This window comes from Lycorma delicatula, chromosome 3, assembly GCF_047948215.1.
Source record: "Lycorma delicatula isolate Av1 chromosome 3, ASM4794821v1, whole genome shotgun sequence".
In the NCBI taxonomy this organism is placed as follows: domain Eukaryota; kingdom Metazoa; phylum Arthropoda; class Insecta; order Hemiptera; family Fulgoridae; genus Lycorma; species Lycorma delicatula.
In genome coordinates, this window is record NC_134457.1 from 110,808,137 (window position 1) to 110,836,042 (window position 27,906).

Genomic DNA, 27,906 nt, shown 5'->3' on the forward strand with positions numbered 1-27,906 from the left:
AAAAAAGTTTATTCAAAATGTTGTATAAGGAACTATAAAACGCAGCCTCCAGAGTCAATGAAACTGGCATATAGAGATTTTACGTTACTGCTAAATTTGTATTTTTACAATAATATGCTCTCTGTAAATGTTACCAACACATCTCTTTTTCCTACAACTTTCATTTTCTTGTGAAAATGTATATTTTCTCTCTCTTCTCATGGATAATCTAGTACATTTGATAAAATTACTTTGAAAAGTTTTGTGATGGTGGTTATAACAAGGTTAATTTCAATTGTTAGATACATTACTTTTTATATATAATTAAAAACTCTTCAGATGCACATTCTGAAGGTATATCACTTCTGCAAAATATATTTTCAATAAATTTACTAAATATTTTCCTGTTTTGATGATTTTTTTTTATAAAACCCATAGCTTAAAGCTCGATAATTTCTTAGTAATTAGCTGTTATTACTGACAACTATCAGGATATTTGTAAGTTGAGCAATGATAATGTTTTTATCTAAAATAGTAAATGTGGTATGTATCTATTAATTCATCTATTTACATTATTCTTATATGTTTAAATTTATTTTCAAAAAATAGTATTTTTTCTCTTTCAATATTCTTTGATAGTTTTAAAAAGTCTTATGTTTTAAATCTTGTTTATGTTTGTTTATACTGTCCTTTTGTATCTTAAAAAGTCTTAAATTTTGTGTTTTTTAACTTGCTATGAACATCACTTGTATTTCTTCTTTCTAAAGTTCTCAAACAAGCCAATTTTGAAATTTCAACATACTAAATTCAAATAAGATTTTAATTTTATTTTTTTATAAATTGAACTGCAATTAAATTATCTTGTATATCTCTTTCTTTACAGTTTGTCCCCCCCCCCATTTTCAATAATGTTTTTTTATAAATATTAATAATTTAATTTTCCACGAACCTCGCACCTAGTTCTACATTTTATAAAGCCAATTCATGAGTAAATATCTCATAAATTCCAGGCAAATGAATAATTACGTACCACCCAAAAATGTTGTTCGCAACAATGAAATTTATTCCTAGTTCGCTTAGTGAACTCAACTTCAGTTCATACCTTTGACTTGGTTTCATTATGGACTCCGGTCTGGTCTACCAGGGAGAGGCAGACAGTCCTCCTACTCCCACTTAGCTCCATTGCACAGTCCTGAATGATGTTTACTTTCATTTCCACCATCATTGAGATGTCACTACACCTCACGGCTGCATGGGAATCCATGCCCTCAGCAGTGCAGTCAATAGTGCCATCCCGCCAACACTGATGCTTGCTAATTCAAAAACTGCCCTTGTCAAAATGACATTGCACCTCACGGCTGCATGGTTACCTGAGGGTATCAACTGCAAAAAAGAGAATGCACTGTGAGTGAGTTACAGATAAGGCAAAGTTACTTCAGTGATCAGGATGTGCTGCTCCGCAAGAGCAGCCATGAGGTAGGTAAGACGCTGTCCAAGAGGTGTCCCCAATGCGGCGTGTTGGGTCCTTTGTTGTGGGTGGTGGAGTTAGACTTCTGTAGCTGAGGTTGTTCAGCTGGTGTCACATTTTGTCTTACGCTGACAATGAGCTCTGACTAGTGGTCAAAGGATGCTCACAGAGGGAGGTTGAGCTTTGAGCCACTCAGGCTTGCATAGTTCTTGAGCTGTGGAGTCATTAACATAAGATGATCTTCAGCCCGGAGACCACTATGATGCTTTTCAAAGATCGTTTGGCAGTGAGACGGCGGGTTTGTGTTTCGATAGCAGGCCGCCCATAAAATATGTTCAAGCTCAAAAGTACCTTGAGGTGTTTCTCAATGAGAAAATGCAATTCAAGAAGCACCTTTAAAACATAGGAAGGCCTGTAGTGTTTTCTTTGGTATTCGACGAGTGGTCAATCAAAATTGGGGTTCTTAATTTTAAGACCATGAATATTCTGTACAAGGATGTCTGTGAAGCAGTTATGCTATATGCAGCGCCTGTTTGGGGAATAGGCTAAAATTTAAAAGCTATCGGGACATTGTTGAGGGTTCAAAGCCTTATACTTTTAATGGTAGCGGGTGGTTACCTTATGATTTCACAGAAGGCAACCTTGGTGATTGTGAGTGTGAAACCGAAAGTCTTGATTGCATCAGAGCGACAACAGCATTATGTTGCCTAAGAAGTTAGATGAGTTAACTTCTGAAAAAGTTCGGGAAATTGAACAACATGGTAATGCTTTGTGGCAGGCCAGATGGGATGAGGTGAGGATGAGGATGGACATTACACACATGATCTCTTTCCTGATGTTTTTTAGTTTGCATGGCACCTCTTAGGTACACCCAAATAAGTACATGATATCTTTCTGGGCATGGTGCTTTCCGGGACAGGCTGCAGAGAGTTGGCCTGGTGGACTCAGTAATGTGTCCGCAATGCGGACAGTTGGATGATGTAGATCATGTTCTGTGTGTTTGTTCAATAACATCCTCATCCCATAGGGGAAGACACCCTCTGTGTGATGGTTTCGATCGCCATGTCACCTCCTTTGTACCTAGCCCTTTTGGGCTTTACCGAAAGTCATCTTCAGTACCTCGACAATGTCACCTTACAGTCTAGCCTCAGCCAAGATACCACTGATGGGAATGTGGCATTTGTATCAGTAACCTACTTACATAAACTCCAAACAAAACACATCTAGCTAAGTCTCAAACAAGTCTTAATGACTTTCTAGGAACGAAGGAACTGAACTCTATCTACATGAAAGGTAAAAATGACACACAATGAATCATAAAACACAACACAAAGAAACTAACAAAACATAACAATAAATAATATATCATAACAGTAACATAAAACATACTAACGAAAAACAAACGAATCTATAACCAAACAGAAAAAAAAGAACAGTTAGTAAACCATAAAACAAAATAATAATAAAATCAAACATAAACACAAACAAGGAAAGCCCAAGTAGAACATCACATGCCTTCGGCGATCCTTTCTTTCACCAAATATGTGATAAAACTTTCTACGATCATCCATTCGGCCCGACTTTTCTGATTAACACAAAGATCACGTGATGACCAATAATATCAAGCCAACAAATGGTCTCTGATTGCATTAAGTTATACCTAGCACATTCATATATCACTTGATAAGTAAGCATCGTCCAATAATCCACATTGCAGACAGATACCAAAGTCCACCAAGCTGAATTTCTATAGTCTATCCCAAAAAACACCATGCCCTGAAATAAATTGCATCACATACTTGTTCAGGTGTATCCAAGAGGCATCCCATGAAAATCAACAACATTAGGGAAAAGATCATGTATATAATGCCCACTGTCTGTCTCATCCCATCTGGCCTGCCACAGGGTGACACCGTGCTGTTCTATCTCGTTTATTTTGTCAAAGTCAATTCACCTGACTTCTTAGCAACAAAACCATATTGCTTCTCAGATGTAATCAAGTTGCAGTTATCATGTATTTCTTTAAGTAATGCATATGACATACTATTATTACTTTATGCCAGAAATTTAATTGCCATATCTGAAATTGTAACCGAATTATAAAGTATATGTTTTTGGAGGAATTGAGTATTAAAAATAAATAATGAAATTATGAGGAAATGAGCAAGGGAATATTTACATCTTTCTCTGAAGTTTTGGAGAAAACATTTCTTCTGTTGGCATTTAAATTAATAGAAAATTTACTGATAATATTAACTCAGAGAACTGAGGACCTTATAAATACTTTCCTGATGAAATCATATAATTGTATCAACATAGTATGGCTTTTAAAACCAATTTTATAGTCAGGGATTCACCTGGATTAGATGAATCAGAATAAATCACCTCAAACGATTTCCTAATCATGTTAGATTAAGTTGAACCTCAGGAAAACAGGAACAAGAAATAATTTCCCAAAATTAAAAGGGTTATTTGATTAATAGGTATATTCCTTTAGGGTTTAGGGTCATAAATTCATAATGTTTTAGTAACGCCAAAAATGTTTAATTATCAATGTTAATGTTTTAATTTAATTGTGCCAGTTATTCAATCCTTAATTTAAAGGTAAAATGTGTGCTTTAAATTGCATTTCAACAAAACTGGTGTATTACACAATTAGAACTGCTCATCTTAGAAGTATTTTTTTTATACACTGAAGCCATTTAAGGAGTGTAATATATATAGTATTAGTTGTGACAGTTGAGTTATATTAACCATCTACAAGAAGATAAACAATAACCTTAAATTAGTGTTAAGAGCTCTTCGACGCTCAAATGAGCTTCGAAGAGCTCAAGCTACATGTTAAGTACACGTGTGAAGCTGTGGGTATCTGCTGGTTAATTATAATAATTGTATTACTATAGTTATTCCAGTAGAGTAATTATTATAAATACCTGATATAATACATTCTTCAAATTTTATTTTGTTATATCTCTTTTTAATTTTTTATAAATTATAACTAATATAGATTACTAAATCTTGCAATTTTTATCCGTTTTAAAAAATTACACTTATCTTAAATTAAGAATTTTATTTGCTTCATTAGAAGTTTCAAATTAACTTTTTTTTGTATCAGTCCATGTACCAATTCAGTTTTATTATTACAGTTTATTAATGGTTTTTGATGGTAACTTTTCTTTTGATTTTTGAATTTTATCATTCATTTTATTACATATTGTGTATTGCAATATCCAACCCAAAATTTAAATATTTACAGAAAAGTAATAGTCATAATTATAAGCTTTTATAATTAGTTTGGTTTTCTTTTTATAAAATGTTCTAAACTTTACTAAATTTGTCTTTTAAAAATATTTGTTTTTAATCGTTTCATATCTTTAATTTTTATTCTTGGCCTACATAATAAAATTGATTATCCATAATTCATATGAATTAGATTATTTCTTTAAGTAAAATTTATTTAATTTTGTCCACAAAAATTTTAAATATTTACATTTTAATATTAATGCATCAAAATAATAAATATGCTTAACTAGCACAAATGTTTTCATTATCTTCTGTAACTTGTTTAAAATTTATTAATATGTTTAATGTAACAATATAATACTAAAAAAAATACAACACTTTTAATAATCTATATTAAAAGAAAAATCATAATATCATTTTGAATGAAATGTTGAACATTGTTTTATGTTCTGTTTTAGTAAAGAATATAGTTAACAAATATTGTAACAGCAAAAATATAAATGTAATACTGAATTTCAGTCCACAACTTATTTTAGAAATGAGTACATAAATTTTGAAAGAATCTGAGAAGTAATCATTCACTAATAATCATGAGCCTCTAAAAATGAGGTGCTGTTATCAAGGTCCATAAATTAACCTTTAATTTTCAGGCTAACAATTATTATTTTTAAGCCTAGCAACTACTGTTTCGTCTAATGAATTACAGCACATCTAAAACAAAAGAAATTGATATTAATGTTTAGGACATTCATAAATAATTTAATACAATTATCAAGGATTTAAACGAAGGTCAAATTGAAGGTATCCAAGGTTTCATATATTTGTGTTAATGTCTAATTTTCTGGGCGCATTTTGCCCCCAAAAAAGCAAGTAATAAGTACACTACAAACATAAAAAAAAATACTTTAATAAATAAGGGTATAATCCATACCTTCTCTTATGTGAAAAATGATTTAGTAAATTATATTTACTGAGTTACACCATAATTGTAACTAAGAAGTTCAATTTATTTCAACTCAGTTATAAGAGGTCTGTATTTTAGCAAACAGTTTAAAATCCTGATCAAATGTCCCAAGTTATTTATGAGACTTCACTTCTGTCAACAGTATTTCCTCAAATCAAAAATTGCTTTTAGGAGATTTTAAAAGATTTTGGAGGCATTAAGAAGAGAGAATTAGAGAGAATACGGTTATGTAAAAAAGAGCAATATACATTTTTTTAATATTAAATTATTTTTAACTACCAACTAAGGAATTAATCAGCCAAAATATTCAGCGGAATTCAGATGATTCAAAGTAATTTTCAACACACAAGATTTTTTAAACTGTTGTGAGCAATGTAACCAATATTGTCACTGTTAAAAAACAACAGAACATTGTAATTCATCAAGTATTTCACCAGTCATTATCACATAATTCACAACAGTTTTGTGAACTGAATCTAAAGCCACTTCTTTTCACTAAAATAACTAATTAAGAGTCCCATTGTTTCATAATTAATGGGCCATTTAATATGTTTATAAATACTTTGCTCAAATTCATTGACTAAACCTTCAGTCATTAAATTTTGAATTGAAGTTTTGTTAACTTATATCAATAATGACACAGGATATGCTAAGTTGCAGGTTTAGAATTTATAGATCTTATAGAAGAGATATTCTCTTCTATAATATGTTATTCTAGCATAATATATGCTAGAATTGTATTTTTCAGATTAATAGCATTAAATATTAATAAACAACAATGATAAATAAATAAACCATCCCAGAATCAATATGAAATAAAGCTGTTTGTTAACAGTATATGAAATTTAAAAACCAGATGTAATACAGTTTGAACAAATGTTTAAAGAAAACTATTTTACTCAAATTAAAAAAAAATATACTTTCATACAAGTCTGGAATTATCATTGTTGTTCTCATCAAGGTTTTTGTTGGTTCTGAAGTAATTGCTGAAACAATATTTTATGATCCTTAGAAAATCACATGATCTGAAATTAAAAATGAAAAGTTCAAAGAAATATAAGTATGGACTTGTTTTATGATAGCATACAATTTTAGAGAAAGTACAAAACTTTAATTTAATAGTTAAACAGAGTTACATTTATTTTACTGTATTTATACATTAATAGAATAAAATGACTTCAATTACTTTAAGTAATTGCTATGATTACATGTTCTGAAATAAATCCAAATTTAATGGATGCATAATCAGTTTCCAATGTTTACTACTACCCTGACTTTGCTTCTAGCTCCATTTCTATCATACAAAACAACACTCCATAACAAGTTTAAAACTGTATTAAATTGACTGAATTCAGTTTTGATTTTTTTCATCTTTTTATATTATTTATCCGTTTGAACAATAAAAAAAAAACTGGTAAAGTATTGCATAACTTTCATGGTCATGCCGGTCAAGTCTTGATTACCAAATTAAGATTTAAACATCAAGATTCCCAAATTACAAATAAAAATATTTTTGATTTTAGGGGCTTTGGTACTCTGTGGCGAAAATTTATCTACAAAGTGATCCCTAACAAAAAAATTAATTCAAAAGAAAATTGTATAAAACTATTTAAACTTTCATAAAATTTATACAACATAATATAGTATAACTTTTATGAAAGTAATGTAAAAAATTACTTCTAGTTTTGGGTCTGTAATAATATAACATAGCTGCCAAAGCGTTTTTAATTTTAATAGCGTTTTAAGTGATGAAGGAAGATAAAAAAAAAATATATATTTTTTAGAAGTGGGGAATACATTTTAAGAAAAGTTTTCTAAGAATATATGTAAGTTAAGGTTACCAAATTTGGTTAAGTAAAGTTTCCTCTAAATGTAAGACCCTTTCAGCAGAGGCTGATATAAGAAAATGAAAATTTTCAAGACTTTTCTGCATTTTAGGTCTGGGGTCTGTAATTTTAAAAAATGTAGAGAATTCTTGATAGTAAAAAGTACTTGATACTATAAATTCTATATGTAAAGTATAAATTTTCAAAAATAAATAAAAATTCAAAGGGAGATACACCAAAAGAACAAAAAATATATATTTCAATTTTAAGAGGTGTGAGGTTGATTTTAAAAAAAAATTCTATTTACATATGCATTGTGTTGGTAACAAATTTTAAAGTTTTCTCTAAAATGCCTCTGAAGAAAATTGAAATTGTTTTTTTCATGATATCTCCTCCTACATCCCTTACAAAATTTTGAAAAAAATTAATATGATCATATGTCTTTTTGGTCTAGATATTGGACCCTAAAATGTAAAAAAATTTGCAAAAAACCCGACATCTCATTTTTGACATGATAACCATACTTTCCACTTTTAATATTTATAATAAGAATGGCAGTTTTTTTCATATTATACAATTTTTTTCTTTAAATCAGAGAAAGAAGAAATTATCTGTTGTTGCCTAGATAAAATAAATTACAAATTCATATTATTTTTAAGGTAGTTTTTACTTCTACAAATCAGATTTTATTTCAACATTTTTGTTTTAATTTTTGTTTAGAGTATAGAAAAATATATTAGTTTAAATTTTTCATAACTGTATAGTTTTAAGTTTTCCATTAAAGATTATATCTTGCAGATTCTACATGTTTTTCATTATTTATTTTAAATTCTAAACACATAATCAATAAATAACAATAACTAATCAAACATTATTTTTAATATTAAACATTTGCTTTCAAACTATATGGAATTTGTTTTTCATATAATCTTTTTGTGATAAATTATGCAGCTTCTCTTTAGTGGAATTAACTGAAGCACTGTTGTAGTATCAGTCAGAGTGGTTCCTAAATCCTTTTTGTAACCCATATGTGTTTGTTCATTTAATATATTAATTTTGGCAAATTTGTATGTGTAAATTTCATATTGTCAGATATGTTAGAATCTTAATTATGGTGTACTTTATGTAAAATTGTGGTATCTTTGAATGTTCCTTGTAATCATGAGGTGATTTGGGAAGATCGATTCAATTTGTTTTTTCAACCAATTAAATTAACATTTTTCTTATTTTAGTGTTTTCTGTTGTAGAATAGCATACCTCTTGCATTATTTTAATTGGATTATTTGTGAAGATTTTATTGGAATAAAAAATTATATTTAGACAAATTTGTTTATTAGTTCACATGTACTACTATTTAAAATCATAATTTGCTTAAAATAATTTTATTGAGTGCTTTTTTATAAAAATGTGCCATGGAATTGTAGAGAATATATACTTTACTATTTATAAATGAAAGATAAAACTAGAACTTAATAAAGTTGCCAATCTTAAAAGTAGCTGCCCATTCTTTAATCCACTAATCTACTCACACCCACACAACTTAAATTGAGCAACAACTGTCCAACAGGGCAGACAAAAGGGTAATTCTGTCAATTTAGTTGCTTTAACTCTGGTATTAAAAGTAAGTAATGACTACTAAAAGAAAAATAAAATGTACGACTACATAAAATGTTTAATTTTTGACAAAATTAATACACATTTTGACTAAAGTGATTTATATGAATTAACTCATTATAAATTATTTATATGAAGTTTAATGTGACAAAAATAATTTCATAATAACAAGTGTAACTGTCAATAAACCTAATGAAGTATAGCGTTATTAAATAAAAACAATTCACCATATGCATAGGTATGTGTTGCTATTTATCAATTAACACATTTATAAATATTGAACATCCATGTTTCATTTCTGATAACTATTCAAGACTTTAGCAGAAGTAATATTTTCTCTTTTTCATTGTCTACAATTGTAAAAAAAAATAAGTCACCAGCTCTTGCAAGAACTTGTTAAGATGCTTTAAATGTACTAATAAAAAATCTTTCACATTTTTATTGTAAATGATACAGTTATTAAAAAATGTTGCATGCAGAAGAAACAACTTCTTTAACATTTTTTAATAATTTATTTTATTAAATTCAAAATTGTTTAATTTATTAAATTCCCTACTTTGACCTTTGTTTTAATTATAAAAAAACTGAGCTAATATTGAAAGGACATTTTTCAATGTAATTACATGCTGAACTATTGACATTTTAAAAAAGTAACAAAAATACTTAAAAAATAACATTTTAATGCTTTCACTACCACATTTTTTTTTTACTTCCTGTTAATTTTTTATTAACTTGATTTCACAAAAATTGCATCTTTTGTCATAATTTTTAAAATTACATGGCAATAACATTATTTTTTTAATTATTGTTATTGTATTAGGTTGGGTTTTGGCTTCAGGATAAGTAGGAAATTAACTTATTTAAATCTAACTTAACAGTAGTACTTCAGTATTTAGTACTTTTTGATAAACCAAATTGTAACTGTAATAAATTGTAATTTTCCTATTTCAATGTATGCTGATTTTTTTACCTAATTTAAATGTATGTTTTCATACCAACTCATTGACAGAATGATGTAGCATCTAAGCTTTTCATTTATAAGGCTCTATCATGTTTCATTCCCAGTCAGACAAAGCATTTTTACATACTACAAAATTTTCATAACTTATTCCCACACACAAGGTTAAATCAACTTGCAGTTAAAACAAGTTTACTTTTTTCTCTTACTTCTCCTTGCGGCTGGACTTGCTTTGATTTCAAACACAGTTGCACAAGAAAATTCACTTCCGTACTTCTTCTGCCATGTTTGTATAGTTAATTTTCACCATCACCTTTGACACAGTATGCATGCCCAGTTTATTCTGCAGCTTAGTCCCCATGATATTATGAAATACATGCACGCTGAATTCTCTCAGCATGCTTTCCTATGCTGCAAGAACTGATTGCATTCAAACACTGTATGTTTTGTGATCTCCTCCCTTCTGCAATAATCACACCCATTGGAGGGTCAATGACTACAATGCTTTAAAGCAGCATGATCAGTCAGGAACTGAGTTAAGTTACTTATGGTCCAGTCACCTCTTAAGGTCCAGAATCAGTTTGTAGGCCCATCTGCTCTTCATCGACTGAACTCATTGACCTAGACTAGACTTTTAAAACTATATTTTGATTGGGATTGTCAAAAATTGTTATTTTCTTGGTCAACATTAATACTTATTTTATTATATAAAACAAATAGGAAAACTCAGCTTTTAATGTTTCTTAATTATTGTTAATTTATTTTTTAGTTAATGTCACTTGAGTAACATTAATTTTCTTAATATCACTTTAGTATCAAATGCTCTAACAATCAAAATGAACCATCTACTTTTAGATTTTTATGTAACATTTCTTTAATATTTTTTGATTAAAAAAAGGCAATAATACAATGATTACTGCTATGAAAACATCACATGTAAACTACAAATAATCACATTAATACATAAATCTGATTGGCCTGTAAAACATCAAATATGGCTTTATCACAGAAATCACTCTCATTACACCTATGAAATGAAAGCAAATGTTTTAGTAATATGAACATAACTTGTGAGATATTTTCTTGAATAATTTTTACTATTATTAGAAAAATTAAAAGACTCAAAGTTTTAATGCTTCTTAATGTGATCTGCACTATAGTATAAGAACCGTTTCACAAGCCAATATTTATACTCAATATTTACACAAGCCAATATTTATACAGATTTAAGCCAATATTTATACTCTAAATAAAGCAAAATGTGTAATGTGCTGTTTTTGTCCTTGTTATATAGCAGACAAAGAAATTTATTCATGAAATTCATAAAAACAATAAACCAGAAATTGCAATCTGGTATAACTCATCTCTGTTCAAATATTTTGGTCATCAACATTTAGAATATAATATTTGAGAGTTACAAATGTAGTTACATTTTTTTTTTTCACCGTTAATAGGGAAATTTCAGCTTTTTCATTCTCCAATATTTAAAAATAACTACAAAAATTTTCAGTATTTTTTTTATCTTTATGCCTTAATTAAATTTTGCTGCTGGTATATATCAACAAAAAAAAAAAACAGCAATGTCATTTACCTATGTTACTGTCTACAGTAGATCTCAATATCAACAGAATCAGAACTACTTCTATTATGAATTTAGGGTAACTAATATTATATATTGTTCTTAATGCTAAACCAAATAGTTATTTTGCAATAACTGATTTTAGTCAAAATCTTTCCAGTATAGTAATTAAATATTAAAACAAATTTTTCTTTAATAAAAGAAAAATTCTGTTTTTGAAGGATAATTCAAAGCTAAAACATTTTTCAATCTGATTTTTTTGATACTTTCAAGTTATGCTTTTGTTAAAGGGAGATAAATTAAAAAGTAAAATCTGTATTTTAATTCTTTTAACTTAATAAAATTAGGTCATATTTCATTAAAGTAATATTCCTAGATAAACCAAATTTATATCATTTGCAAAAAACATAATGGTTTAATATAGTATTTTCCTAATAGTTCTCTCTTTTCTCTTCAATACAACAAATTAACAAAACTTTATAACAATTCTCTACTTTAAGGTTTTCATTAGTTCAGTCAGAGATCTTTTAGTGCTTCCCCAACATGTCATAAGTGAATTTTTTATCTTCATATCAGATTTGAAAGTTGTCTTTTTTACAAACAACTCATAATAAGCAATCATCTTGTGTATAGAAAAACAACTATTAAGTTTTACTCAATTTGTTGAACTTTTACAGTTATATAAGTTTTTCATTTTCTTAAAATTGCTCAAATCTGTTGCTATATTCTGATAAGAATTTTTAATTATTCTTTACAGAATGGATCTTTTTAAAAGAAACAGTTCCGTGTCATGTGCTGTATATTGTATGTAATTAGGTTCCAGGTCATAGGCATTATTACTTCCATGTACAATGGCTTAGAAGCGTCATACCTATGGTCAGAAAACCCCTGTATGAAATTACACTCATATCATGCTGCGTGTTAATAAATTACTAATACCAAGAACCACTAGAAGAATATAATATATTCATGCCTGAACTGATTGCTCAAAATCAGTCTTTATTCAATTACTTCAATAAATAAATGTTTATCAAAAAAATTTATAGTATGCGGACGGTTTGGAAAGTAGCATAACACTAGTAGTAGTGTTAGTGGCGTCATCATTGATACATCTGCATACTCTTTGAATTAGTGTGAGCTGCCTACTTTAGCGTTCGCTTGTTACAACCTAAAAACATGAGTGCTGCAATAGAAAATCCTGTGAAATGTGTGGTCATAAAATTTCTTTGGGCACAAAATGTTTTGGCAGCAGACATCCATCATCAGTTGTGTATTGTGTATGGCCCAAATGTTATGAGTGACAGTTTAGTTCAGTGGGTCTGATTTTTTTAAAAATGGAAGGACATCTATGAAGAAGAGAATAGTAGGCCTTCTGTTGTGAGTCTTGTCAGTGAAATAGACAAAAAATTCCGTGAAAATTAAAGCTCCACCACTGCTGAACTTTTGGAACAATTCCCACAAGCTTCACACATAAATTAAGCTACCAGTTCTGTGCTTGTTGGGTTCCAAAAATGCTCACAGACTCATCAAATGGGCTCTGTCTTAGGACTTCCTTTCACGCTGCAATTTGGAAGGAGAAGGGTTTTTGAAAAGAATTGTGACTGGGGATGAAATCTTGGTGATCTATGAGAATGCCAAAACAAAACAACAATCGATGGCTTGTAGCTCACCAAACTTTGTCAGCTAGGACGGATTTTTGGGATGCCAATGTAGTTCTAGTAAATTTTACGGAATGTGGTATGTCAATTACTTCGGCAGTCTACTGTGAAATGTTGAAGAAACTCGGGTGAGCCATTCAGAACAAACATTGCTGTATGCTGTCATCTGGTGTTTTTTTTTTTTTTTAACATGACAATGCTTATCCTCACAATGCTAGAACTTCTGAATCAATTCCAATGAGGCATTTTTGATAATTCCTCTTATACCCTGGGCCTGAAGCCAACTGATTTTCATCTCGTCACTCACATGAAGAAATGGCTTGCTTCGTAGCACTTTGATGACGACAACAAACTTCAAAATGCAGTGAAAGGTTGGTCAAGATCCTAGGCGACTGAATTTTAAGAAGGTATTTGTAAATTAGTGAAATACTATGACAGAATGGAATGTTTGTGAGTGTTTCCATTTACAGAATTAAAAAAAAATATATATATTAATTTGCTACTTGAAAGTTTTTTGTAAGTTAACTAACTGTTAATGATATTAGGACAAATTTTTCTTTGTTGTAATTGTTTTAAGTTGCTAAATAACTCATTCAACTATTACAATAGTTTTAATATTTTAATGATTTAATATAATAATAATAATTTTTAATTCTAATAATTTAAAAATAGTGTAATTTGGTTTATATAGAATTGATGTAATAGAGTGAAAACGGTAGTTTCTCATTAATATCAAATTATAAATCCGGTAGAATTAAGAAAATCAGAAAACCAGCAAATTGCCAAACTAAACTCTGTACTCATACCCTTCATTAAAGTCTATACTGGCATATGAATATTTTTTCCACTTGACACTTTCTTATAACTAGACGAACCTGCTGCATCAGATGTTATTGAACGGTAAAACTAATAAACCGAACTGCTATATTGCCAAACTACTATCTCTTAAAAACTAAGTTTGTAAAAGGTAGTACTTGTGTACCAGATACATGGTATAAGCAAGGTTATTGCACAACAAACTAACATGTTATTTAAAAAACTGTCCATCCATTGCACAAAGTATAAGCATGTACTTTCTATCATAAATAAGAAATACTTTAAAAACTGCTTACCAAAGAATGTGTTAATACAAACATAATAAAATCTTCTATGACAAACTGAATCTAATTTAAGACATTAATGCACGATTAAATAACTAACGTAGTTATTCTAAATACATATACAAAACCACATCTGTAACAAGTTTGAGTGTTATTTATAATAAAACCACAATGTACTTTTCAACTCCATTCTGAATAACTGTCTTGCTATATAAAAGCTAACAATATCTCCAACAGAATTTAATGCAAAGGAGCAGTAATACTAGCATTGCAGAAAAAAGAATTGCTTAATTGCATTAATTTTTTAATTGTTTTTTGATTTTCATTGCTGATTAAAATCATGAGCAACATGAGCATATAATTCTAACAATTCAATTAATTAAAGTTGTAACTACAACAATATTCTGATATAAAATTCTTTTTTGGGTAAACTAATGTCTTTAGCATTAGATCATATAAAGTAAATAAAAAATGAATAAGATGTGAATGAAAAAAAGGAAACAAAGAAAAAGAATTTTTGTTTTTGTAATTATGTTATTAAAACAACAATCATACATAAATAATAATTTAATCCGATACAAAACATGTGATAACTAAATATTACATATAGACTTCAAATATAAATTTGATAAAAGCTAAAAATTAAGTTTTTTCCGATAAAGAATAATTTGAAACTACTAATTCTGTTGAGGTAAACATGAAACAACAATCAGCTTTATACACACAATTCTGCAAAAGTTTAATAAATAATATTGGTGAGAAAATAAATAATTACAGACAAATTACTTACTGTAGGAAAGTGTAACAAAATATATGAACAATAAAATAAAAATATAAACATTTTATTTTTACAAAGTATTTTTAATTAATTTTATTATCTAAAACTGTACTCCAAATTTAATAATTTAAATAGTATATTATATCATTATTAGCAACACATTGGAACAATACTAATACTTAGAAGAAAATGAAGCCACAATATTTAAATTTAAAGCCATAATAATTAATTAATTTATTATAATACCTAATTTATCACTGAAAAAACATGTCTTTAAAATTAATAACAACCTAATTTTTCCACGAGTTAAACAAAATAAACGGGTAAAAAAGGTTGTAAAGAATATTTCTATGTAACATTTAAAGAAAATTTCTTGCACCTTTTTTTATATATTTTAATAAAGAATACACAGTAAATTCATGTTTTCGTTTTTATAAAACACCATTTTTGAAATTGCTTTGCTTTAGAAAGCAACACCGCTTGACAAATTTAAAAACCATCCGAAGTGAAACATATTTTAATATACATTTTTAACTATAAATTAAAAACAATCACTTTTTATATAAATTTATTTATTATAAAGTATTTATCACAAAATTTAGTTTTTAATGATAAAATACAGTAGTCTGTTGGTTGGATGGGTTTCAGAATGTTTGTGTGTTACCGTGATGCGAAGTGACAAGGAGCCATTTGTTTTCGCAACAATTGTTATGTCTTTTGTGATTATACACCATGCACCACCTGCAATCATTAAAATGATGTCTGAATATTTTCTTTTTACAAAACCATGACGAATCAGTACATGATATTTGGTAACAGTAATATTTTTTTACAACTAGATTTTAGCAATATCATTTTATTATTTGGTTTCAATATTTTTATTTTATACTTTTTCTCTAAACAGACTGGCTTAGTTGCATTATGCCATTAACAATTTTTACTGTAATAATATAACTACTATTCAGTTTGTGTTATTCTTTTCTAATGTGTAATAACATTTTAATATTGTAAAAAAGGCACTAGTTTTCTTTTGTCTAGGCCTTCCAAACAAATTTGTTGATGTAATTGTTTCGTAAGATGTAATGTAACTATTTTGCAATGTATTATTAATTACAGAGTACTAATGGAAGAATGTGTCATAAGTTTAATTATATGGATTTAAAAGTGTGATATGACACTTAAAATTATTAATAAATGGTAGTGAATAATGTTGACGTTAAAACATTTTTTTAAATTTATACTAATAATGACAATATTTTAAGATGAAATTTTTGAAAAAAAAAAAAACAGATTTTAATGTTCATATCCCAACAATTGATCAAATATTTGAACGGTCTTTGTGGGTCCAACAATCTCATATGTAAACTGAATGACTCAATCTGTGTGAACCAAAGCTAAGAACTGGATATATACGAATACAGTAGCAATAATAACCATAATAAACCCTTAGAATATACTAATTTTTAAAAAGTAGAATTTACAGTGTTGCTGCTTTTTGAATTTGTCATTGGCATCTAATGTGTTTCCACTCTACTCTTTTATTTTGATTCTGGTTCATAATAATATATCCAGGTCACTATTTGACTAAGAAATACCTCACCTTTATGATCCAATCGAGATTTTAGTTGTGACAATAGTAATCTTATGCGTGCTTGTGTTAGTTTCTGATGCCCAACAAGTAAATTTCTTAAGAAATTGTAACTTATTAATGTTAACCTTGTGCACTGTAAAAATAATAACATTGTACCTCTGAGCTATTTCTTCCAATGTAACTAGATCATTAAGAATGGTCAACCATTTTATTTCTAAAATTTCTGTTTGCACTTTTACTGACAATCCCAAATGTGCTTTATCAACAATGCTTTTTCAACTAGTTCTTTAAATCTGTCTACCCTTATGTAAAAACTTGCCTTGTTCATGCAGTTCACACCTTACTGAGATTCATTCAACTAAAATACTGACAGATTCTACATTTCAGATATAACAAAAATAAATAACTGTACACTGCTCTTCTATGGTGCAATCTGACAACAGCACATCCACACTTATACAGGTATTGAAAAAAAAATAAAATGAATGATAGCAGTCAATTAATCTCTGTATAGCACAGACTTACACTTTTACTGGCAGTCAGTAATGACTACCAGTAAAATGGTCAATTAAAAATCAATTTATAGAAGAAAATATAGGAAAATCTAAGAGATGGTTATTAATTCACCTCAATCAATGTATTCAGCTAGCCACCTAAAACCTTCACCATACCCTTGTCGTTTTAATACCGAGCACATAAAAAGTTCTAGAGGACGACCTTGTAACTCCGATCTTGGTACTTTACCCTGTAATAAATAAGGAAGAAAATTAATTCAAATCATGCATCCAAAATTACACAAAATATTGCAGTTAAAAACAAGACATTCATGTTAAATATTTCTGAAATCGCGTGTACAATAAACTAATACCAAGGAGGCATTACAGGAAAAATGTTATAATCAGATTATAACTGTAAGGTTTTTAACACAGTAACTCATCTTAACATTACTGGTTTTGATGATCTCTGTAAGTAGCAACAGTTTTTGCCTATCCTACCAAAGGCCATAAGTGTTGAAAATTAATAATATATTGTTTCTCACATACAATATCATTTTAAACCCAAAGTAACAGCTATTTTTTTTTTAAACATATATTGCATTCTCTGTTTCCAGAAGAGAAAAGCAAAAGCTAAAAGCGCAGATTAACAAATTAAACTTCCAGGTAGTTTTTGAGCCATTCATAATTCAACAATACAATTAGCAGCAGCAGAAATGATTAGCATACACACGACCTCTATAATGGTATATCATCCTGCTTGCACAGTAATAATGATATTTTTATTTAATGTTATTATAAGTTAATAAAATAAATTCTAACAATCATCATCAGCAGGGATGCTTGTCATATACAATGTGCTTATTTTAATTAGCAATGAATTATATTGATGCCCTATATGCACAAATCTAGTTTAGTTTGTTGATTCATTTATTATAGTTTTTACAATTACAGATTTTCCATAATTAAACAACATTAATAAGGAGCAACCACTATCCCTGTATAACATCAGTTAAAAAGGAATTAAATAATACTAATTTTACAATTCTTTTAAAATTATTATTTTTTATTTATAAAAACATGAAATTATTAGTTAAATGTGCCCACAGTAATAACTCATTACACAATATTTTCCTTCATTGCTTTTATTGGTATTTCTAAAATAAAACCAGCACTAATCTTACACAAAAAGTCTGAAGACAAAATCGTTTTCTTAACTAGTTAAATTCAACAAACCAGTAGATGCACCTGCTATATTGGAATTAATCACTTGTGGCCAACATTTACAAGCAAATGAAACAATCTTAGTGAATCCAAGTTACTAAGAAGGAACATGTATTGTTTTAACTCACCATTTTACAACTTTTAAACAATGCAATTACCATTTAACCCTAATTAACATAATGATAATTAATTATCAGATATACCTTTCCTGTAGTTTGTCCATACAAGCAAAAGAAATTGCGAAGTTCATCTTCAGAAGCCGCACCAGCTCTGTCAATCTTATTACCAAGAACTAAAACAGGGCAATTTGCAAGTGACTCATCAGTTAAAAGAGAATCCAACTCAGCCTTGCTTTCAGGCAATCTATTACGATCACATGCATCTACCAGAAAGACAATTGCATCTACAGCTGGGAAGTAATCTTTCCATACTCTTCGAGCTACAATTTAATGAGAAAATAACACTCAAGTATCATTGCAGTTTAAATTAACCAATTAAAAATACATTTATTATATTTAGCAATTAATATAAGTAATTATTAGACTATGATTTATGTCCTACAATTACAAAAAAAAATATATAATCATTTATATCATTCAAATTAAGATATTATTTGAATGATATTATTATTATATGATATTATATTTATTATTTTTCAAATAACAGTGTGATGCATTACAAAATGTTTAAGTAACAAATGATAGTATTAACAATATCTCATCACTCATGAATCAATGTATTGCAATAAACAAAGCTATTTGTCGTAGTAGTTTAGAGTTAATAGTCAGGTCAATTCATATCATTAACATATAACATGTCATATTGTTTACTAACTCCATTACAATAATTTTTAACATTTCTAACATTATTGAAGAAAATTGTAAAGTAATTCCATTCCATAAGATAATGATTAAGAAATTCCATAATTTTGATTCCAATATTAAAATACTAACAGAATTATGTATAAAGGTATTTATGAGACTTATTTATTCACAGCAATTTAATACATAGTTTCCATTACCTTGGGTGTGTCCGCCAAGATCAAATGTTGTAAATCTCATATTTCCTATGGATAATTCCTCAGAAGCTGTGAAACAAAATAAATCAAACTTTAACAACATCTAACTAACATAAAATAAAATCTAAAACTATAATCAAAGATAACAAACAAGGAGCAATGGTTTGACACTTATAATTTTATTTATTAAGAGAAACAACCATTTATTTTTGTTTGGTTTGTTATCAATAAATTTTCTCTCTTTATTTATAACAAATGTAAAAGATTTAACAATTTATGAAAATAACTTATCTTAATATGATTTTTGATTATGAAATTTAAATTTGCAAATTTTAATTTCATTTAAAATAAAAAGTAGGCCCTGTATTGTAGGTCCTGTGTTGTATGTGTGTGGGAGACAGAGAGATTGGGAAACCCACTACTTGTATTGAAAAATATTCAAAATAAATATTAAAGCCAACAAATCTAACTTAAAAATATATATATATGATAAAAATAGTTAAGTAATGCAGAAAAATAAGACTATTATTGAACAATGACAAAAAATTAAATAGCAAAATGTGTTATTTAAATTCATACACATTCATGTAAAATTTGAATATTAAAAAGAAGTTTTTAATTTATGTTAAATGTACGTTACATTTAAGGCAAGTTAAAATAAATTTTTAAATATTTCCATTGAGTGTCGCACAAAAATAGTTAAAAATAACAAAATGTCATTATCTATACTATTATATAAAATCCAACTGCAACCAAATTCTTATCCATGTTTCTTGGCATAACTGAGAAGGTTTTTAGATATATTTCATCTTGGAAAAAAATGTGTGTGTGTGTGTGTGTGTGTGTATGTGTATAGTGGTGAAGATCTGCTGTTGAAACACAAAATTTAATGAATTGAATTAATGAACTGAGTCTCTATCACTGTGTAAGCTGGGTTTGAACTGAATGATTCAAATCAGTCGAATGAATGATATTACAAAAATAACATTAAATAATATTAAAAACTTTCTGTTTAACAATAATGGGCTTAATCTGGTCAACAATCGTGGGAACTGCATGTGAGGCTAGAGTGGCGAGGTATGAGAGTACGTCGTAGGAGGCTAGACCAATCATAATCAACTGGTAACACAAATGGGTCCAAACAGGAACAAACAACACCCCTGGGACGCTGTTTTGGGAGGTGCAGTGGGGTGTTCATTTTATAATATAAAATACCCATTAACTAAGCAAAAGTGATGGACAGTCCAAAACTACTTGAAAACCAACTATGTAACAACACCATACAATCTTGAATCAACATTTTCCATTTAAGTTATCTTAAAAAAAAAAACAAAGGATTACTGGGAATTTCAATTGGAAAAAAGTAAAATCACTAAACCCAGTATATTAAATTAAAAAAACTTTGAACATGTATGGAGAAAAACAAAGAATAGACAGGTTACACTGAGAACCTTCTCTTTCTTTTCTCAAGTCTATTTAATACATTCAAGATAGCTATAGAAGATAGAAAAACTACTATATTTTAATATCAATGGAAGTAAACAATTGAAGGTGAAGTCAAACTGAGTAAATAAGCAGAAATGTAATATTTAAGCTGAACTACACAGTGTGCAGTAAAACAAATACAATTACGTATAAATAAATTTTCAAATGTGGTTTAACATTTTCTTATTTAATTATGTACCAAGAAAGAATCTTTGAATCTCCAAAAGAAAAAACTTACTTCTGCAGCTATATTAATGGTCAAAAAAGATCAACTAAATTTCATAAGATGTACGTGGTAAAGGGAAAATCATCAAAAAATTGTTATGTTATATGATTTAAAATGCACAGCCGTAATAGTAAAAAAAAACCTGTACTAAGCATTTAATTTGATAATACATGAAATAAAATTACACTTACTAGGATGCAGTGTGGGGACATGTTGTGCCAAGCGATCATCTTTGAGCATATGCAGAAGTGTAGTTTTACCAGCATTATCAAGACCTAAAAAAAGTAGTTTACCTGACTTTTTCCATAACCCTGTAAAAATAATTAATTTAAATTATAATGCAATTCATATGAAATAATGTTTTGATATAAACTTTCCAATTTTTTGAATAATTCAGAGAAAATTATAGCTAATGAAGATCTAAATAAGAGACATTAATTTAAGATTCAATTTTAATAAACAAGTCAAATCAAACCCTGAAATTCATTCTTTAATATATTTCTTTACAACAAATATTAGTTCTTAATTGTCAGTTACTTTTAAATAAATAAATAAATAAAAGTAATCTTTAAATTACTTTTTGTTTGTTTTAAAACAAAACTGGTATTTTATGGATTTTCATTAAGGGTATATACAGTGTCACAAAGTTCTCCGGGACTTTCATAACCGTGAAAATAATGGAAAAAATTCCTATAAACATATGTCCTAAAATTCTTTGTTTGCGAGCTATGGCTAGTGAAAGATTCATTTGGATTTCGCTACCCTGGTGAAATAAGGACGCATAAATTTTTAAAAATATTATTAAGGGGCAGAATTAGTTTTTTCTTATGCTCTTTGACCTGAAAAATCAAATAGAATTGGTCCATTACGATTGGTCTATTAACATTAAAAACAGGGTTTTTAATATTTGACATACAATAACTTTTTAAATGGTTAATAAACATATAAAATTTTTAGACAAAACCTGTAAAAAAATTTAATTCTGAACAAAATGGTCTAAGATAAGTTGAATAAAACAAAGAAAAGTTAGAAAAATTTTGAATTTTATTTAAAAACAGTACACTAGACCAAGTGCATTATACATACTAGTTAGTTTGTAATACATTTTCAAAAATGAGCCTGTAATTTTCAACACATTTCTTGGCAAACTTCTGTACTGCTTTTGTTGCTCTTTTTAGTTCTTTTGGGCTGTCCTTACAGTGCTCAACTGGATTCATAATGCAGACAATTAATTCCTCACGAGAATGTATTTTTGTTTTTTATACAATATTTTTCATCCATCCCAGAAAATAAATCTAAAGGTGTTAGATTAGGGGATCTTGGTGGTCAGAAATGAAGACCTCCATGACCAATCCATTTTTCAGGATGATTTAAGTGAGTGGAAACAGCACAAGAGATGGGGAAAGATATCATGTACTTAGAAAAGGCATCATCAAGCTTAGAAAGATATCATGTATGACACCTGGACTACACTGAACTGAATCGATAATTTCATCAATAACATAACAGCATCATGTTTCCATGTGTTTCTTGAACACATGGAACTTCAGTGGCAAATCAATCATATTCACACTAAAATTCACAGAAAACCTTCGCTAACAATTGCACATTTCACAGAACTAAATATATACTTAATGTTCCTTACAGAATAATTTAAACACTAATAATACAGTATTGCAAACTGTTGATCAGCTGTTATTTTATAGCCAACTTTAAAATAATAAATTCTCAAATAATTATTGTATTTGTCATTAATAAAGAAATTATTATCTAAGTAATTATTATTTTACAATTATTGGGTAATTTCCAGTAGTTTTATTTTTTAACAGTAAATTTTGTTTTTATAAATTTTTCACATCACCAAAAATGAATTTGGTTTTCGTTTAGATTAAATAAGTACTTTTTGGACAAATGTAGTAATGCACTGTTTCTAAATAAAATTCTAATTTATTCAACTTATCTTACACCATTTTGTTATTAATAAAATTCTCAACATGTTTTGTTTAAAAGTTTTATTACCCAATTAACAAAGCTATTGTGTGTCAAACACAAAAAACAGGGTTTCTTACACAAATTAATTGGTTTTCACCCCAGATTTATCACACAAATTAATTGGTTTTCACCCCAGATTTATCAAAAATAATGCACATACAGATTTGGGACCTATTTTATTCGATTTTTCAAGTTAAAAACCATAAGAAATCACTAATTCTTTATTAACAACCCCTTTTAACTCTTAATAGCCCCTTATTTAACATACTAAAAGTTTCAGTATGACCTCATTTCACTAGGGTTGCTGAAATCTGAGCAAAATCTTTCACTAGCCATAACTTTCAACTGAAGTATTTTAGGACATATGTTTATATGAACTTTTTCATTATTTTCACAAGTAGAATAGGTTATGAAACTTATGATACAACCTCCACATATAGTGAGAACAAAAAAAATAAATAAATAAAAGCTACATTTTTAAGTGTTTGTAAACATTAAAGTAAAAATGCTCAAAATAATTTTTTTTTTAAACTTCTATGAACAAAATGTTTCATTATTAAAATAATCATTAATTATAATATTATTAAAATAATATTTTTTGTTTGAATAATAAATATTTAAATTTCAGGTTTACATAAGTTTAAAGAATGGAAGTACAACTGAATACTACAACTGTAGTTATTTCAAAATAACTACAAGAAAGCAAAGAGATATTAAAAGAAAGAATGGTTACAACAAACTTAAGAAAATTAATGCATCTTTAATTTTCTTTGTGTTTACTGTGAGAAATCAACAAATTCCCACTATATAAAAATTACTGCTAAAGGAGTTCCTGCTATGCTAACACTATCATAATTTGTTGTATTTATAAACAATTTCTTACATAAAAGTCCTCAATGTCAACAGTCAAGGTAACGCAAAACTTGACAATATAATTATAAATACAGGTATGGCAAGAACACATACAGCTTGAATATCAAACAATTTTATCAAGGTGAACATGCATAAGCATGTTCACCCATATACATCCCAACAAAAAAATTCAACAAATTAAATATTAATAAAATTATAATAAATAAATATAAATACTTTTTTAACAATAACTCATTAGCAATTAAAACCCATAATTATAAAAAAACTTTTCATAATTTTCAATAAATTCATATAAGAACTGAATTACAAGAGTACAAAAAATAATAGTGGTATTTACACAATATAGCACAATTGATGGGTTATAATTACATATAATTAAGAATATTATTGCAACCGATTAATTTAGTCATAAAAAGCTACCCTACCATACCTTTACACTTTTATGTTACACATAATGTATAAATATCGAAGTGAATAAGTAAACTTGTAAAACAAACTGTTCACACATAACAATACTAATACTACATAGTTTTACTAAATAAGAAAATTATTACATTTAACTTCAAAAATTCTTCTGTGATGTTTATTCAAAACATAGATTCACTGACCTAAGTATAAATCTAGATGTTGCAACTCAATGTTCTTTGTTTAATGATTTTACATTCCTTCATAATCTTTCAATGTTTTCTGTTATGTATACCATTCTCTGGGTTTACAACTTATGTGGTTTTCTTTGAAATGTTGAAACACAGATGTTTTAAAGTTTACTTAGAACACTCACCATGTGTTAGCATTATATACCTCTTATACCATAATACCATTATATGGACATAGTGGTTATATGTAAATTTTTAATTTTGATTTTTATTAATTTAATCCATTTTTACAGACATAACTATCCAATTACAAGAAATAATTGAAGTTATGTAACAGTAATGATGAGCAAATAGTACATAATTTAAATATAATAAAAATTACAAAATGATATGTAATATATACTTTCATATCAGCCAACAATCTGATAGAAAATGAAGAATCTTTGGAAAGTACTTTATAAAAACAAGATAGATAGCTAACTATTAGTAAAATGTAATATAAAGAATAATATAGAATAAGAAAACAAATCTTTTATTCTCACTAAATCAACAAATGAGATGTTATACAATCAAATAAGAATGTCACTTTCTTTTTACTAAAGTATTGCTCATGAAAGTTTAGAAAGTTCAACTGACATACAGGATGGGGAGTTGACTTACAAATAAACATAAGAAATATTTAAGAAATACATAAGAAATTGCTCAACTTTATCATTAGTATGGATGTATAATTTTTGTAGATTACAAAATTATTCTAATAAACTCAGTAAAGTATTCAGCATGATGTAGATATAAATAATCCAAAATAACAAAAATAATATAAAAACTGTTTTAATTAAACTCATTCATTCTCAACCACTACTGTGATACAATCGATTAATATACAGAGGAAACTAAATTGATATTTCACATCATAGGTCTACTACTGCCAAAACAAAAAAAAATATTTTTTTTTGCTTTGTACCAACTAAATTTCTGACATAGGACTATAAAATAAAAAATGTAGTTCAACTGTTCTTATTTCAAAGTTAGTTTAATAATTCTGAACATGCATGATTTTAAGTTAAATAAAAAAATACATTGTTTATTAATTTTATTCAGTTAAAACTAGAATTATAAGTTTTAAGCTCCCCATCATAAACAAATCTTTATTGTAAACATTTTTGTTAAATATTGATTAATTATACTTTATCAAAATTGAACGCAGAACATAATTTATAAAGTAATTACCACACTGGAGGTAAAAACAAGCTAAGTAAACCAATTTCCTTAGTAATAGTTATTAAAACTAGATCATGAAAGCATCTGCCAAAAAACAATAAAAAAAAAAAACATTAATTACAAATCTAATCTAAAAGTAATTCGGTTTATATTTCATTAATGTATAAAAAAAATGTTGTGGCTATTTCATATGTTACATCATTCTGTTAAAAACGTATTAATATTTGTAAATCAATACATATTTTGTTTCAATTTTACAATTTGTTAAAAAGGATTTTCTCCATGTAATTATCATCTACTGCTTAAAGTAGACTTAAATAATTTTCCTGTTTTTATTGTAGGGTAGATGTATAAAAAAGTAAATCTTGGATAATTTTAATTTCATTTATGTTTTCAATGGAAACTTTCCAAAATTAGTTCTAAGTAGATTACTAATAGTAAAATTAAGTATATCATTTAATAACAACCTTCTAAAGATGTACTTTTTAAAAAATATAGGATACAGCAAGAAATAACTTTGTAGTATCTAATCTGCTGATTTTAATAATTTTTTTGCAGAAACTACAAGCAGAATTTAAAAAAGATTAAAAAATGACAAATATTATAAAAAAAAGATTAAAAAAATGACAAATATTAATAGTACAGTTAATAAAAAAATCTAACTTAAAGTTATTCATATAATTTATCAAGAAAACAAAGTTAATACGTGGTTAATACAACAAAGTTAAGATTCACAATAATACTAATAGATAATCTACAATAATCACTCTTAAAATGAAGTAAATAGTTTCCTTAACTTACCTAAATATCCTAAAACTCCTGTGAACCAGTCCCAAAGAAACATTGTAGAACTGAGGCCTCCTGTAATCAAAATTTTTCAACATTATAAATTTGCATAAAAAGAAGAAATAAACAGATTATTAAATCACTTAACATATTTAGGTATTGCATACATAATTAAGTGGATTTATTAATTTACAATTTTAAGTCGCAGACCACTAGGCTGTAGTCTATTATTTTAATTTTATTTAAAATGCAAGAACTCTAATTAAAATTAACTGCCAATAACTGTAAGACGAATTATTCCAGACGAGTTTATTATTATATTTAAACTATTTGCTTTAGTGTATATATGCTAAAAATACAGTATGTAACAGTTGTCATTATGATAAATTAAAAGTGAGCTATACCATACCTTTTTAATTGACAGTATATGTAATCGGTGACTTTTTTACAATTCTATGTAATATCATACTGATAATTTTTTGTTAATTAAACTCTATTATTAAATTGACAGGAAATGATAAACAACCTTCAAAAATAAACAATTTTTAAATGTAATATTAAAATGTATAAGTAAAAATGGAATTATTTAATGAACACGAAACTAACATGAAAATTACGATCGAATTGAGCTACACAAAAAACGAAGGATGATGAAGCAATATAATTGAATATAAAAATACAACATAGCCTAGACTACCACAAAGCCTAAAATACCAATCGTAGATCATCAATAAAGAATTAATTATAATTAATATGTCTGTATTTTAGTCACTGCCTCGATTACTAAACTACATTTAAATACTGAATTAGAATACTCACCTGATTATTTACAAAATAATTTTTAACCACAAACTGAAGATCTGACAGAATCGCTTGTCACACTTGGCATTAAATGAAAAGAACGGAAGAGTGCACAACACAGTTGGCAATAGTGACGTTATTTCCGATCATTAAATTTTATACACGTATGAAATTTCCAATTTTTTATTAAAACTAGCTTAAAAGTCAAAGTAATAAGAGAATTATGTTTTAGTGAAGTTAAATATAATTTCTTTTGCGAAAATATGGAGTATAGTGAAGCGTCCATTGTTCCTGTTAAATTTATATAAAATCTAAAAAAAAATGGTTGAATATAACTCTATAATATTTCCTTTAATAAACTATACCGATAATATATCCAAAAATTAACAATTGTATTAAAATTTGATTACCTAAATGAAAATATATTACTGA

The 27,906-nt window shown here is 27.6% G+C and overlaps 2 protein-coding genes across 6 annotated transcripts in view; one reads left to right on the forward strand and one right to left on the reverse strand.

Moving 5' to 3' along the window:
* LOC142321890 (uncharacterized) overlaps window positions 1–27,906 on the forward strand; it is a 301,836-nt gene that overhangs the window by 211,834 nt on the left and 62,096 nt on the right. For 2 of the 5 annotated variants that reach the window (XM_075360381.1, XM_075360375.1), the window contains exon 3: window positions 23,826–24,108. The gene's annotated coding sequence lies outside the window, so the exon portion shown is untranslated. Of the gene's footprint in view, window positions 1–23,825; window positions 24,109–26,696; window positions 26,830–27,906 lie in introns of those variants that run through there. The other 3 variants (XM_075360374.1, XM_075360377.1, XM_075360380.1) reach the window with 2 other exon arrangements.
* Sar1 (Secretion-associated Ras-related 1) lies at window positions 14,942–27,572 on the reverse strand. The gene is made up of 7 exons (XM_075360382.1): window positions 27,493–27,572; window positions 26,689–26,748; window positions 21,397–21,516; window positions 19,498–19,563; window positions 18,680–18,915; window positions 17,386–17,503; window positions 14,942–15,908 (listed from the first exon to the last, which is right to left on the reverse strand). Exons 2-6 carry the CDS (start codon window positions 26,729–26,731, stop codon window positions 17,387–17,389), a joined length of 582 nt encoding a protein of 193 aa, XP_075216497.1. The 5' UTR covers window positions 26,732–26,748; window positions 27,493–27,572; the 3' UTR covers window positions 14,942–15,908; window position 17,386.

Excerpts from the sequence above, each read along its gene's own strand:
- Sar1 (XM_075360382.1), bottom strand. The coding sequence starts at position 26,731 with ATGTTTCTTTGGGACTGGTTCACAGGAGTTTTAGGATATTTAG. Across the intron at positions 21,517-26,688 it reads AGGAGTTTTAGGATATTTAG|GGTTATGGAAAAAGTCAGGT; the intron begins GTAAGTTAAGGA and ends TTATTTTTACAG. Across the intron at positions 17,504-18,679 it reads ATGGACAAACTACAGGAAAG|GGTAAAGTACCAAGATCGGA; the intron begins GTATATCTGATA and ends TATTTATTACAG.